General features: G+C 46.0%; 1 protein-coding gene across 1 annotated transcript in view; it reads right to left on the bottom strand.

Moving 5' to 3' along the window:
* CCNY (cyclin Y) overlaps nucleotides 1–14,460 on the bottom strand; it is a 111,396-nt gene that overhangs the window by 6,988 nt on the left and 89,948 nt on the right. The window contains exons 5-8 of the mRNA XM_010860052.1: nucleotides 6,864–6,899; nucleotides 4,838–4,895; nucleotides 4,626–4,745; nucleotides 1–132 (exon numbers count right to left, since the gene is read on the bottom strand). Of these exons, the coding sequence (XP_010858354.1) occupies nucleotides 1–132; nucleotides 4,626–4,745; nucleotides 4,838–4,895; nucleotides 6,864–6,899 (346 nt within the window). The remainder of the gene's footprint in view (nucleotides 133–4,625; nucleotides 4,746–4,837; nucleotides 4,896–6,863; nucleotides 6,900–14,460) is intronic.

Raw genomic sequence — 14,460 nt, forward strand, 5'->3', positions numbered from 1 at the left:
GTAGTCCACGTTCCACACCGCCTGGTCATCCCACACCTTGGAGGCCAGCAGGATGGCCCCCAGAACAATCCGCTTCCAGTTGGCCGGACAGATGTCAATCTCTGCGTATGTGAGAAGCCGTTCGAGGTACACCTGGAAGACACGGCCACACCAGCACCCTTCAGCCCTAAGCCACAGACAGAGGGAGGGTCAAGGGCTCCCTCCCAAGCCCGGCAGCCAGTCTGTGCGGCCTGTGGTCTGTGAACGGGGGCCCAGGTGGAGAAGCCCAGGGAAGCTGACCAGGGCCAGCACCTTGTCTGCCTCTGCCACTCAAACAGGAGCTCTCTGCCTCTGAGATGAGGGCTGGCACTCAGCCGTCTGCTAAGTCAGTAAACAGACAAGTGATGATGGTTCTTTTGCTTAAAACATTTCATTCTGCTTCCAGTGCTTTACTAATGAAAAGTCAGTTCTTTCCATCTTAAAAAGCAGGATTTTTATGGATGATCTCAGATACCAAGTACTCCTCAGACCGGATGAGGGGCACAGTATGAAAGACAAAATAAAAATCATGAGAAAGAAATTACTAATATAATCACAAAGACAAAATAGCCATACCCAATGAGCTGCCAAGAGGCCCTAAGTTTCCTGAGAGGTGATGAAACGGGAAGCCATCATGTCCACCTTACTGCCCCACCCTGGTCCAGTGACCCAGCCCTGCCACCGTTGGCTGCGTCTCTCCCCAGGCAGGGCAGCTGCCCTCCTCCGGTCTCTCCCCCGAGGAAGCCAAGTCCCCTGAGGACCACGCCCGGACCTCACTCCCACCATGTGCCCAGCACTCAGCACGCCGCTGGTTCAGGGAGCCCCCACGTGCTGGCCTCAGGGACACAGGGCCCTGCAGGAAGGACGCTCTGGATGTGGAATGCGGCTACAGGAGAGCAGGTCTAGGGAGGCCTGAGTGGATGAGATGACCACAGCAATGGCATTCAGGAAGGAGCCGCGGTCAGAAGCAGGCGGGAAACTCAGGCCCTGGATTTAGAGACAGGTGCGGGGGGAATGGGGGGTCAGAGGAGACCACTCAGGGAAGAGCCAGTCCCCTCTGCGGTGCTCAGCACTAAACATCTGAGAGGCCTTCAGAGAGGCCTCTGGGGTCACGACACGTGCCTGCCAACCGTGCTCTATGGACCTTCAGGGGCGCTTCCAACGTCCCTCAGGGACAGAACAGCACTGGGCTGTGACAACCACTGGTGAAGAAACGTGGGTCACTCAGCAGAGGTCAGTCATCTTTTCCATTGTACAGATTTTAGTTTTTAATGGCATTTATTACATTCAAGGAGCAGGAAGAGTAAGCTAATGTTTTAGATCATTATTTTTGTGTGAAAACTGAAATCCTTCAGCGAGAGATCCAGGCCAGGCTGAGGGGAAATTTAATTAGACACCGACCTCAGGAGCCCAGACTACATGTATGTTACAAAGGTTGATGACTAACTCTTCTTATTCCACCAAGAAAAGAATTTTTTAAATGTGCCACAAAACTGTACTAGGAGCAGAAAACTGAGGCTGGATCTAACTCCAGATTTTTTGAAGCAATCATTATGGACACTCTTCAACCAGATCCCTAAGATGCTACTCCTTTATATAAATGAGCTATGTAAACCTCTCCAAGCTCCCCAATGAAATAGCTTCTCACTGACTCAGTACAAAAAGGTTACTCAAAAAAGAAAAGAAAAAAAAAAAGGTTATTCAATTTTGTTCTTACTTAACCACAGTAGATATATATTAATAGGTACACTAGGTAACATTTAAAATAATGTTTGGAAAAAAACAAGCCATCTACCACATCTGATATTCCACTAAGATGACCTGGAGAAATTAGATATGATAACACAGTCCATTACCGAGGGGAAGCAGATGTTATGTTTGGGGAGAAGGAATTCATAAAAGCACCACATAATAGCATGCAATTTGGAAGAATTTGCCAAGAAAGCTATATTCAAGGATCAGTTGTAATTTCTTTAGTAAACTCCCACTTGGCTATTTTAATTTTCTGCCAAGTAAAATAATATACGATTGATTTTTTCTGAACACCATTCCCTACACCATTGCTAATAGGACACTGCTGCTCAATTAAATTTTCAGATTTAACTTCCTAAGAAGGACCATCCTGAGAGTCTCTAGAAAATACAGGTTAGTGACCGCTTACAGAGCATTCAGGTGACTGTACAAAATAAAACTGTTCGAAGGCATGGCGTGGGGGAGGAGGAGAGGGAGAAAGTGCACAGTCACGGAGTCTGGGGTGCACGGGACCACACTTCTGAGGATGCTGGGCTTCCCTGTCCATCACTCAGAGCAGCCCCGGGGGGCAGGGAGAAAGTGCACACTCACGGACTCCAGGGTGCACGGGACCACACTTCTGAGGATGTTGGGCTTCCCTGTCCATCACTCAGAGCAGCCCCGCCCACACTTCTGAGGACGCTGGGTTTCCCTGTCCATCACTCAGAGCAGCCCCGCCCACACTTCTGAGGACGCTGGGCTTCCCTGTCCATTACTCAGGGCAGCCCCGCCCACACTTCTGAGGATGCTGGGTTTCCCCGTCCATCACTCAGAGCAGCCCCACCCACACTTCTGAGGATGCTGGGCTTCCCTGTCCATCACTCAGAGCAGCCCCGGTCCGTGCACTGTAGGCCCTCACCCACAGCTCAGCTGACTGGGCCTCCCGAGCGCTTCCTATTTGCTAATATTTGAGGTAGCTGGATTCCTCACTGGACTTTATCTGAACAGCACTTTTGACCTCGGTAGAAACCACTAATGTGCCCTAAAAAGGGGGGGTCTCTGGGGTCAGAATGGATAGATTCCACAGGTGGCCTCTTCACCAGAGCACCGGCCTCCGAGAGGCACTTTGGGGCCAAGTGACAGCCCTCAGGGCCGCCGGGGGGGACCCAGCTGAGCTGGCATGCCTGGTGCTCCTGGACACACGCAGCAGCAAGTGGCTGAAGGCTCTAGAAGCGTCTCCCACAGGCAGGCAGTGGTCTGGTTCCCCACGGGCAGCGGGGCAGAGCTAACTGTGGTCCTCTCTGCCTCCTCTGGGCAACGGGCCAGGCCACCAAGGCAAGGCCAGGAGAAAGGCAGAGAGGGACGCAGCCCTCCAGCCCCAGCCCAGGCCTGCTGTGAAGGGTTGTTGTGAGCCTGGAATGACGGGTGGGACCATCACACGCCGGGCTCGATCGCAACACAGAGTTGGCTGCCTGGGCCAACCAAGCAGACCCCGGAAACTCAGTCTGCAGAGCTGTGCCTGTTGTGAGGGCCCCTGACGCTGCCCACCTGTCAGCTATAGCCAGAGACGCTCATCTCCTGCTAAGCCGCCAGATGATGTCCCAGGACAAGGGAGGATTTCAGCAGCTCCCACAACTGACAGACACACACCACTCCCACAGCACTCCCAAGACAAACTAACCACCCATGTCTGCTTGGAGACAGGGGAACAAACTACATGTTCTCAACAGAAGTCTCTGCAGAAACTATGTCTTTCACAGGACACAAAGCTTCTTCACGCTGATAAATCCAAACTGGAAGGTGCTACAGGGCAAAGTCAGGTCACCATTTTCTTCAGAACAGAAGGCAAAAAACCCCACCACATCTTGAAACAGGAGCTTCAATAAATCTTTCTTCAGGGCGTCAAATAAGTACTCATTATCTGATTTTCTTCCTCTTCTTCCCCCTTTGTCACAATCTCCCTTCATTAAAATGTCAACCCTGCTGCCTGGAGGGGGTTTTTTGAGGACTTGACATCCTTTGGAGGAACAAAGCTGAGCCATAAATATGCTTCTCAGTCATGACCTCAGGGTTTATCAGCAGGCCACATCACCTGAGGAAGACTTGCTGGATGTCTGTTCACCTGTCAGGGGGCAAGTTCCACAAGAGAAGGAATTCACAAGCAAACCGGTCACTGTGCCGTGAGCTGAGAACAAGGGGCTCTCAGTGTGGTGGAGATGTGGATGGTCCTTACACTCGTCGTCATACCACAGGGTCTCTTCTCAGGGAACTGCATGGGCCCACGGGACAGCCCACGCACTGGCAAGCCCGTTTCTTATCTGAGTGGTGCACAGTGGGAAAGGTCAGTGACAGCAGGCTCCGCTGTCAAAGCTGCTTCCCCAATGAGATCGGAGCTAAATCAACCGTCCCTAAGGTTTTAAGAATCTAAGGAAGGTTATAGGTTTTTAACTTGAGTCAATGTGCAGATTATGTCCACGCTGTCTCTGAATGTCTCATGAATGTCTCAGAATGTAAGATGAATGTCTCATCTTACAGACACGTATTTACACAAAAATCACAGAGGAGAAGGCAGCAATTACAGCAGTCCTCGCGACGTAGGGAACCAACACCAGAAACCTGGACATCAGTGAGGTGGCCCTGGTCCTTCTCAGCACTGTGGACCCTGCATGGGTCGTTTCAGCTTTCCTGCTTCTGAGTGTGATCTGACAAGGGGCTTTAGGTGGGACTGCGGAACAGACCACATGCTCTCTTTGGGGAGATTCAGTTGCTATTCTGGATAAAAGACAACCCTGAGGTGGCGTTGGGGTTCCCAGATCTGCAGTGGACACTCCCACCTGCACCCCACTCGATGGCCATGTCATCCTGCGGGCACTCACCAGGGTGACGATGGCACATTCTGCAGTCAGCTGAGCAGCACTGAACAGTGTCCGAACAAACCGGTAAATCTGCTTCTGCTCTGGGTTGTGTTTGTCATAATCTGGTGGCACTTCGGATTTCTGGGGAGGGAGACATTCTCCATGAGTAGCTGCCCCACAGGAGCCACAGAGACATGACTGGACCATACCCTGGGACCCAAGGGGAGGGTTACCGAAAGAGGGTGAAGGTTTTCATCGAAAATATCCAAGAGCATCCTTCCATCTGGGTCCCTGGGGAGGAAAGTAACAGAAAACGGAGTTTCCCTTCTGTAGCAGAGTGCCAGTCAAAATGAAAACAAAATGTATTTTGATTCAACTGTTATTTCAAGAAACAGGGGCAGTACTGTTAAGAGATGCTATTGATTATTCATGAATTATAATTTGCTTTTCTTGGGGACATTACTTAATCACTTTTGAATAGTCCATAAAATAAAGGTTATGAATCCCATTTAGTAAAGTAAAAATCAAAGATTTTCATTTCTTGAGTTTTCAAATGCACCAAATCTAAATTTCTTTAACATCTTATTTCTGAGCAAAGTTTGATGGATCTGTTTAAACTATCACGACGTTGTCAACACAAAAGAAGTCTGAGGGTGAGAATGAACACGCAGCGTGTCCTGGAGATTAGTCTGAAATTCTCACAGCATGCAGCTTAACCACTTCACTAATGAGGGGCCTCACGACTGTATTTTTAAAAAATAATTTAATGTATGTATTTATTTTTGGCCGTGCTGGGTCTTCGCTGAGGCATGGGCTTTTCTCTAGCTGCTGTGCAGGCTTCTCGTTGCGGAGCACAGGCTCTAGGCACGTGGCCGGCAGCAGTTACCGCACGTGTGCTCAGCGGTGGTGGCTCCTGGGCTCCATGGCACAGGCTCAGTAGTTGTGGTGCATGGGCTTAGCCGCGCTGCAGCACTCGAAATCGTCCTGAATCAGGGATCCAACTTGTGTCTCCTGCACTGGCAGGCGGATTCTTTACCACTGTGAGCCATCAGGAAAGCCCCACGACTCAATTTTGAAAAACAACAGGGGCCATGTAGAAAAGTGCACCTGGCTGTTACCAGCCGGTACCCACACAGACCCACTTAAAGGGGCGGCTCTCTCCATGAACGCGGGCAGAGGGGGCGCTGGGCTCTGGGGGGGCCACGGCCATGTAGAAACGTGCACCTGGCTGTTACCAGCCGGTACCCACACAGACCCACTTAAAGGGGCGGCTCTCTCCATGAACGCGGGCAGAGGGGGCGCTGGGCTCTGGGGGGGCCACGGCCATGTAGAAACGTGCACCTGGCTGTTACCAGCCGGTACCCACACAGACCCACTTAAAGGGGCGGCTCTCTCCATGAACGCGGGCAGAGGGGGCGCTGGGCTCTGGGGGGGCCACGGCCATGTAGAAACGTGCACCTGGCTGTTACCAGCCGGTACCCACACAGACCCACTTAAAGGGGCGGCTCTCTCCATGAACGCGGGCAGAGGGGGCGCTGGGCTTGGGGGGGCCACACCCCGCTAGTGACGGCTCTGCTTCCACCTGACTTATGTCATTTGAGTGTTGCCTAAAAAATTTTCTTTGGAAACTGCTGCTTTGGTAACAGCAAGTAACGTTCCAATGTCAGTTAGGCTCGCGATTATCAGAAGCTGCAGATGTGCCTCTGCCATGCACCCCCATGGGACACACCAGTTTCTGCTCTATGACTTACTGTCTGCAAAAAGACGAAAGAGAGCTCGGCTGAACAGCTAACTTCTTATATGATTTTTCCATGATTCACTTCTAAAATTAACTGAACTATCTCCAGACTCCCATCAGAAAGGATTGCTACCACCTTAAGAGTTTACGACTAACTTTACAACAAAACTGTTTCTATGAACTTCTTTTTCATGTGAAAGCTGTGCACAGAAACTTGTTACAATATTTTATAGAAGACAGAATGTTTAAGTGAATGACACAGAAAATAAAGTCAAGAGGAGGCTGAATACTGTCAAGAAACTCTGTTCTCTTTTGCTGACTTCATTTGGTTTCCTCTGACTCAGAAGCAGTTCAGTACTTCTCTGGGAGGTGTGGGTAAACTGTGTTACCTTTACAGATTCTATGAAAGTGAGATAAGAATACAAAACTCAAAGGCTGAGGCAACTAGAACGCAATAGGAAAAATGTCATTGCAGATAAAATGTGATGTTTTCAGCACAAAATTAAACAAAATCCACATACCTGTTTTTGATGTGGTAATATATTGCGAGAGCTACACTGTAAAATAAAATGCAGGAGTTCAGTGTTTCATAAGCATATTCAAGATGTTGCATTTTCTCTGGCATTAGTCTGATCATAAGTATTTAGAACTTAAGTAAAACGATCCATCTGAACAGCCCCCATTTAATTCAGAATGCTAAGAATATGCACTCTTCAAAGTAAATCAATCAGATATTTATATCCAGCAGTTATTAAATCTTTTCCAGAAACACCAAAACTTTGTGATAGTCAGAAATAAATTTCTCTATCTGAAATTTTAAGCTTTCCTCACTGTATAATACAGTCATTATGCAAAAATTAAGTGATTAAATTAAACTCCTCTAGAGGTCTCCCAATTCAGCACCTGCTATTTTAGGCAATCAGTGGTTTCTTTATAACTGCCAGAAAAATGTGAATATTACCCACAGTGGTTTATCATTTTTTCTCTTAAAATCAATAACCTATTGGCAATCTGCCTAACTTATTCATTCATCTGCTGAAATGGTACTTACCTCTTATTTGTAATACCTTATAGTTTAATACCTTAAAATTTCATTTTACATTTTAAAAGAATTTAATGAAGACATTCCCATCCCCTGAATTTTCAAATACTGTTTCTCTGATTATAAAATGAGATATATTCATATTGTAGAAATTTTTGGAAAATAAAGTATACAGAAAATAATTCCTCTGCCCAAAGATGATTACTACCAGCCTGAGATATAGAGACATCTATTCCTAGTTACCTATAAATTATGTGTGTAAGCAAGCAGGCTGGCATCCCACTTTCATCCTCATTAACAAGTTTCTTACCATTAAAATGTTACTCAAAAATACAACTTTAAATGGCCGACTATATTCCATATTCCACCATACTTTATTAACCATTTCCCTGTTCTTGAACATTTAAGTTGTTTATAGTATTTTGCAATTATGATTAACACCATAATATTCCCACAAATAAACATTTTGTGACCTATTTCCACAAAACATCCTGTAATTGGAAACAGGAGGTTTCTAAGGTTGTTAATAATCGTAAGGCTCCCCCAAACATACCTCCCAAAATCTTTGCAGAAAAGCTGTACCAGTGTACATTTCCTCACCAGTGTCTGTCTCACTTCACCTTCACCAACGCTCACCTTGAATGTTTTGAAAAAATGTTCCCCAGCTGGATAGAGTAAAAAGGGTAATTGCTTTCAACCTGAGTTTCTCTGATCACCTATCAAGTGGGCAGAGTTACTCAGGTTGAACTGCCCAATCTTTTCATTACTTCCTCCTTTGTAACCTGTCTAGATCCTTCCACAATTTTAAAATTTGAAGAGGCCAATTTTTTTTTTTAAGCTTCTAAGAACATAGCTAACTGGCTGCATCAGATTGTGCTCTGGTCTCTGAGCCCAGGAACTGCCAGCCAGGGCCCCAACATGGAGCAAGCAGACTGAGCCCCAGACACCTCTTCTCACTCAGTGGTGCCCACTTAGAGCCAGGGCGTGCACACTGGACTCCAAAAGGCCCAGACATTCACCCACGACCTGACAACAGCTCATTTCACTCTGCCGAAAGAGAGCACGTTCTCCCAAATCTCTCTTTCCAGATCTATGAATTCAAGAGATTTTAGATAAGTGTGAAAAGTATTCCTGAGCAAGTGTAATATATTAGTTCTCCTAAAATCCTAAAAAGCATCTAAGCTGATGAAGGAATTGTAATTGGGGTGAAGGGACTTCAAAAGTTTAAAAAATAATGGTACAGTTTTCCAAGTACCTTCACATGTACCTAAAAAGCCCTGCCATGGGAAATAATAAATGTTACTGTTTCTATTTTATAAATGAGAAAATTCATGTAAAGATATCAGATGTCAGGATTTCTGACTTATATAATGGTTTTGTGCACTTTCATTCTATAATGCCGGCCTCTGGAAAAAAGGAAGAGATACTGTTTTATTCATTTAAAAGTCACGCTGTGATGATTAAATTGAATGTTTCATATGATTGGGTTTGGTAAAGTGATTACTTTAACTGTTTTAGGAAAAAATACGGTCCCTGTGCTCCCTGTGAGGAAACATGTCATAGGAAAAACATCACTGGACTGAAGTCAGACCAGCTGGGCTCAAAACCTGGCTCCTTCATCAGTTAAGAGTTCATCCACCCCTCAGAGCCTTCACTTCACATTCAGACAATTCAACCTGCATTGCAGAGTGGTTATTACAATCAAACGAAGTAAATAAAAGCATGATCTCAAATATAAAGTTCTCAAATGAAAGTTACTATTATTACTGCTGTTGTTGCCCAATGAATGATTCCATCTCTGGAGGTCTTCCAGCCTCTGTGGAGGGAAAGTCTCAGGGCCCCAGGTTACTACTATCTCCCATATCTCTAGAACCCAAAGCCAGGTTGGACGTTATCATGACTCACACCCCCGTGAAACACAGGGATGCTCGGAAGGCCAATGTCCACTCAAGGTCAAACCCCGAAAGTGGGAAAACCAAGCTGAGGATGCACGTGTGGTCTAGCTCTACTGGCCAGTTCAGCAGGTCACGGTGAAAGCAGCAAGCAACTCTTGGGGGCAAAGCCTGGCCAGCTGGAAATGGAATCAACCCCAGGCTTCACTCCCAATGGCCAGCTTGGGAGGCCTGGCCAGTCTGCCACATCCTCAGAACTGGCGAGGTCTCCAAGGACAGGCCGACCAGAGGGCTAAAGCAACTGCCCTAGTTGCAGAACCAGGAGGAAAGGGGAGCCTGGAAGGAAAAGAAGCTATTTTCTTGCCCAGGAAAACAAACCCCATTTCTGACAGCTAGCACCACCCTTGCCTCACTTCTGACCTAGAGCTAGGTCAGAGGTGCTGGGTTCTGGAAGGTGTACGAAGCTGCTCTGATCCTGAGGCCAGGGGCCATGGATGGTGTTGCTGCTGCTGCTGCTGCTGCTAAGTCGCTTCAGTCGTGTCGGACTCCATGCAACCCCATAGACGGCAGCCCACCAGGCTCCCCCGTCCCTGGGATTCTCCAGGCAAGAACACTGGAGTGGGTTGCCATTTCCTTCTCCAGTGCGTGAAAGTGAAAAGTGAAAGTGAAGTCGCTCAGTCGTGTCCGACTGTGTGCGACCCCATGGACTGTGTAGCCCACCAGGCTCCTCCATCCATGGCATTTTCCAGGCAAGAGTACTGGAGTAGGGTGCCACTGCCTTCTCTGATGGATGGTGTGGGCAGCTGCAAACAGCTCCTCACCACCTGCACCCATCCTCTGAGCACCAGCCCCATGCTTGTACACAACTGGGGGCCTGGGGTGGTTACAGGGACACCGGGGTGGATGGCAAACTCTGAATTCATACCACAGCTATCAGCATTCAGGGGAAAAATCAAGTTCTCAGGGAAGATATCATGCCTGTGAAAAAAAAGGAACACAGAATTGTGTGCAAACCTGTCACACATCTGCTTCTTTGACCTTTCAACCCTCCACCCATTCCCTAACCAGAATGTGCAAATATGTTTGCTCTTTGGGCAATCCCCAATTTACAAAAGAGTTTTTTTTTTTTAATACGAATTTTATTTCACAGTACCTTTCAGTTCCTGGATTTCCAATTGGGTCTTTTTGTAATTTTATTCTTTTTTCTGGCTGCACCGACTAGGTATTGAACCCAGGCCACAGCCATGAAAAGCCCAGAATCCTGACCACTAGGCCACCAGGGAACTTCCCAGAGGGTTTTCTTCTAAAATTAGCTTACAAAGCACTTGTAAGAACCCAGAGCTTTTCTCAAAGGTCAAACGTGGTTAACAGAAGATGAGTTCAGCCCACAAATGCCCCTGCCCCGCTCTGCCCACAGGAAGCTGAATGACTGATTAGTGAGTTTGTATCAATTTTGACATCTTGGGGGAGGAGACCACAGGGGCCTTGGCAGGTGGCAAAATTTCAGAACAGGAGAGCATTCAGACGTCGCACACCCTGCCCTTCATGACATGCATTCCCCTTGTGCAGGCAAAGGCCCTGGCTGAAGTCTCCCAGGCCCGCTAACACCTCAAAATGACCATCACCAAGTCACGTGTGACATACAAGATTTACAGGGAAGGATTCTGATGGTATGTCTACAGTTAGGGTCCACCCTGCCAAGCTCTCAGATCCAAAATGGACATTTGTAACAACAGGGCACGTTTTAAACAAATAAGCTATTGCCTGAAGGCATCTCAGATCTGGGTGGTGCCCAGGGAAGCCACAGCGTCCACACTGGACTCTTCCTCTGGACACTCAACCCTCACCACTGCCCTAGCTTTCCAGCTTCTCTTCCTCTTTTTTTTTTTTTTTAACATTTATTTATTTTTTATTGAAGGATAATTGCTTTACAGAATTTTCCTGTTTTCTGTCACACCTCAACATGACTCAGCCATAGGTATACATATATCCCCTCCCTTCTGAACCTCCCTCCCATCTCCCTCCCCATCCCACCCCTCTAGGATGATACAGAGCCCCTGTTTGAGTTTCCTGAGCCATACAGCAATTCCCATTGGCTATCTATTTTACATATGGTAATGTAAGTTTCCATGTTATTCTTTCCATACATACATTCTCTCCTCCCCTCTCCCCAAGTCCATAAGTCTGTTCTCTATGTTGGTTTCTCCACTGCTGCCCTGTAAGTAAATTCTTCAGTACCATTTTTCTAGATTCCATATATATGCGTTAAAATATGATATTTATCTTTCTCTGACTTACTTCACTCTTTAATAGGTTCTAGGTTCATCTACCTCATTGGAACTGACTCAAAGGCGTTCCTTCTTATAGCTGAGTAATGTTTCGTTGTGTATCTGTACCACATCTTCTTTATCTATTCATCTGTCGATGGACATCTAGGTTGCTCCCATGTTCTAGCTATTGTAAATAGTGTTGCAATGAATAATGGGGTACATGTGTCTTTAAATTTTGGTTTCCTCAGGGTATATGCCGGGGTCATATGGTCGTTTTATTTCTAGTTTTTTAAGGAATCTCCATACCGTCGTCTTCCATAGTGGCTGAATCAATTTACATTCCCACCAACAGTGCAAGAGGTTACCTTTTCTCCACACCCTTCTCCAGCATTTACTGTTTGTAGACTTTTTAATGATGGCCATTCTGACCGGTGTGAGGTGATATCTCATAGTATTTTGATTTGCATTTCTCTAATAAAGAGTGATGTTGAGCATCTTTTCATGTTTGTTAGCCATCTATATGTCTTCTTTGGAGAAATGTCTGTTTAGGTCTTTTTCCCACTTTTTGATTGGGTTGTTTGTTTTTCCGGTATTGAGTTATATGAGCTGCTTATATATTTCATAAAGCAATCTTTTGTCAGCTGTTTCATTTGCTATTATTTTCTTCAGACAACATTCTGAGGGTTGTCTTTTCAGCTTGCTTAGTGTTTCCTTTGCTGTGCAAAAGCTTTTAAGTTTAGTCAGGTCCCACTTGTTTACTTTTGCTTTTATTTCTATTACTCTAGGAGGTGGGTCACATAGGATCTTCCTTTGATTTATGTCATCTAGTGCTCTGCCTATGTTTTCATCTAAGGGTTTTTATAGTTCTGGTCTTGTATTTAGGTCTTTAATACATTTTGAGTTTATCTTTGTGTATGGTGTTAGGAAGTGTTTTAATTTCATTCTTTTACACGTAGTTCTCCAGTTTTCCCAGCACCATTTATTGAAGAGGCTGTCTTTGCCCCACTGTGTATTCTCGCCTCCTTAGTAAAAAATAAAGTACCCATAGGTGCATGGGTTTATTTCTGGGCTTTCTATCTTGTTCCACTGGTGTATATTTCTGTTTTTGTGCCAGTACCATACTGTCTTGATGACTGAAGCTTTGTAGTATAATCTGAAGTCAGGAAGGTTGAGTCCTCCAGCTCCATTCTTCTTTCTCAAGACTACTTTGGCTATTTGGGGTCTTTTGTGTTTCCATATGAATTGTGAAATCTTTTGTTCTAGTTGTGTGAAAAATGTCATTGGTAATTTGATAGGGGTCAGAGTGAATCTGTAGACTGCGTTTGGTAGTATAGTCATTTTCACAGTATTGATTCTTCCTACCCAGGAACATGGAATATCTCGCCATCTGTTTAATGTCATCTTTGATTTATTTCATTAGTGTCTTATAATTTTTTGTGTACAGTTCTTTTGTCTCCTTCAGTTCAGTTGCTCAGTTGTGTCTGACTCCTTGTGACCCCATGGACTGCAGCATGCCAGGCCTCCCTGTCCATCACCAACTCCTGGAGTTTATTCAAACTCATGTCCATTGAATCGGTGATGCCATCCAACCATCTCATCCTCTGTCGTCCCCTTCTCCTCCTGCCTTCAATCCTTCCCAGCATCAGGGTCTTTTCAAATGAGTTGGTTCTTTGCATCAGATGGCCAAAGTATCGGAGCTTCAGCTTCAACATCAGTCCTTCCAATGAATATTCAGGACTGATTGATTTCCTTTAGGATGGACTGGTTGGATCTCCTTGCAGTCCAAGGGACTCTTAAGAGTCTTCTCCAACACAACAGTTCAAAAGCATCAATTCATCAGCGCTCAGCTTTCTTCACAGTCTAACTCTCACATCCATATGTGATGACAGGAAAAACCATAGCCTTGACTGCTGCTGCTGCTGCAAAGTCACTTCAGTCGTGTCCGACTCTGTGTGACCCCATAGACGGCAGCCCACCAGGCTCCCCCGTCCCTGGGATTCTCCAGGCAAGAACACTGGAGTGGGCTGCCATTTCCTTCTCCAATGCATGAAAGGACTGGATGGACCTTTGTTGGCAAAGTAATGTCTCGGCTTTTTAATATGCTGTCTAGGTTGGTCATAACTTTCCTTCCAAGGACTAAGCATCTTTTAATTTCATGGCTGCAATCACCATCTGCAGTGATTTTGGAGCCCCCAAAAATAAACTCTGCCACTGTTTCATTGTTTCCCCAACTATTTGCCATGAAGTGATGGGACCGGATGCCATGATCTTCGTTTTCTGAATGTTGAGCTTTAAGCCAACTTTTTCACTCCTCTTTGACTTCATCAAGAGGCTCTTTAGTTCTTCGTTTTCTGTGGTAAGGATGGTGTCATCTGCATATCTGAGGTTATTGATATTTCTCCGGGCAATCTTGATTCCAACTTGTGCTTCTTCCAGCCCAGCGTGTCTCATGATGTGCTCTGCATATAAGTTAAATAAGCAGGGTGACAATATCCAGCCTTCACGTACTCCTTTTCCTATTTGGAACCAGTCTGTTGTTCCATGTCCAGTTCTAACTGTTGCTTCCTGACCTGCATACAGATTTCTCTGTATGCAGAGGCAGGTCAGGTGGTCTGGTATTCCCATCTCTTTCAGAATTTTCAACAGTTTGTTGTGATCCACACAGTCAAAGGCTTTGGCACAGTCAATAAAGCAGAAATAGATGTTTTTCTGGAACTCTCTCACTTTTTCAGTGATCCAACAGATGTTGGCAATTTGATCTCTGGTTCCTCTGCCTTTTCTAAAACCAGCTTGAATATCTGGAAGTTCACAGTTCACGTATTGCTGAAGCCTGGCTTGGAGAATTTTGAGCATTACTTTACTAGCATGTGAGATGAGTGCAATTGTGCGGTAGTTTGAGCATTCTTTGGCATTG

The sequence above is a fragment of the Bison bison genome, unplaced genomic scaffold (assembly GCF_000754665.1).
Source record: "Bison bison bison isolate TAMUID 2011002044 unplaced genomic scaffold, Bison_UMD1.0 scf7180017864461, whole genome shotgun sequence".
NCBI classification, from domain to species: domain Eukaryota; kingdom Metazoa; phylum Chordata; class Mammalia; order Artiodactyla; family Bovidae; genus Bison; species Bison bison.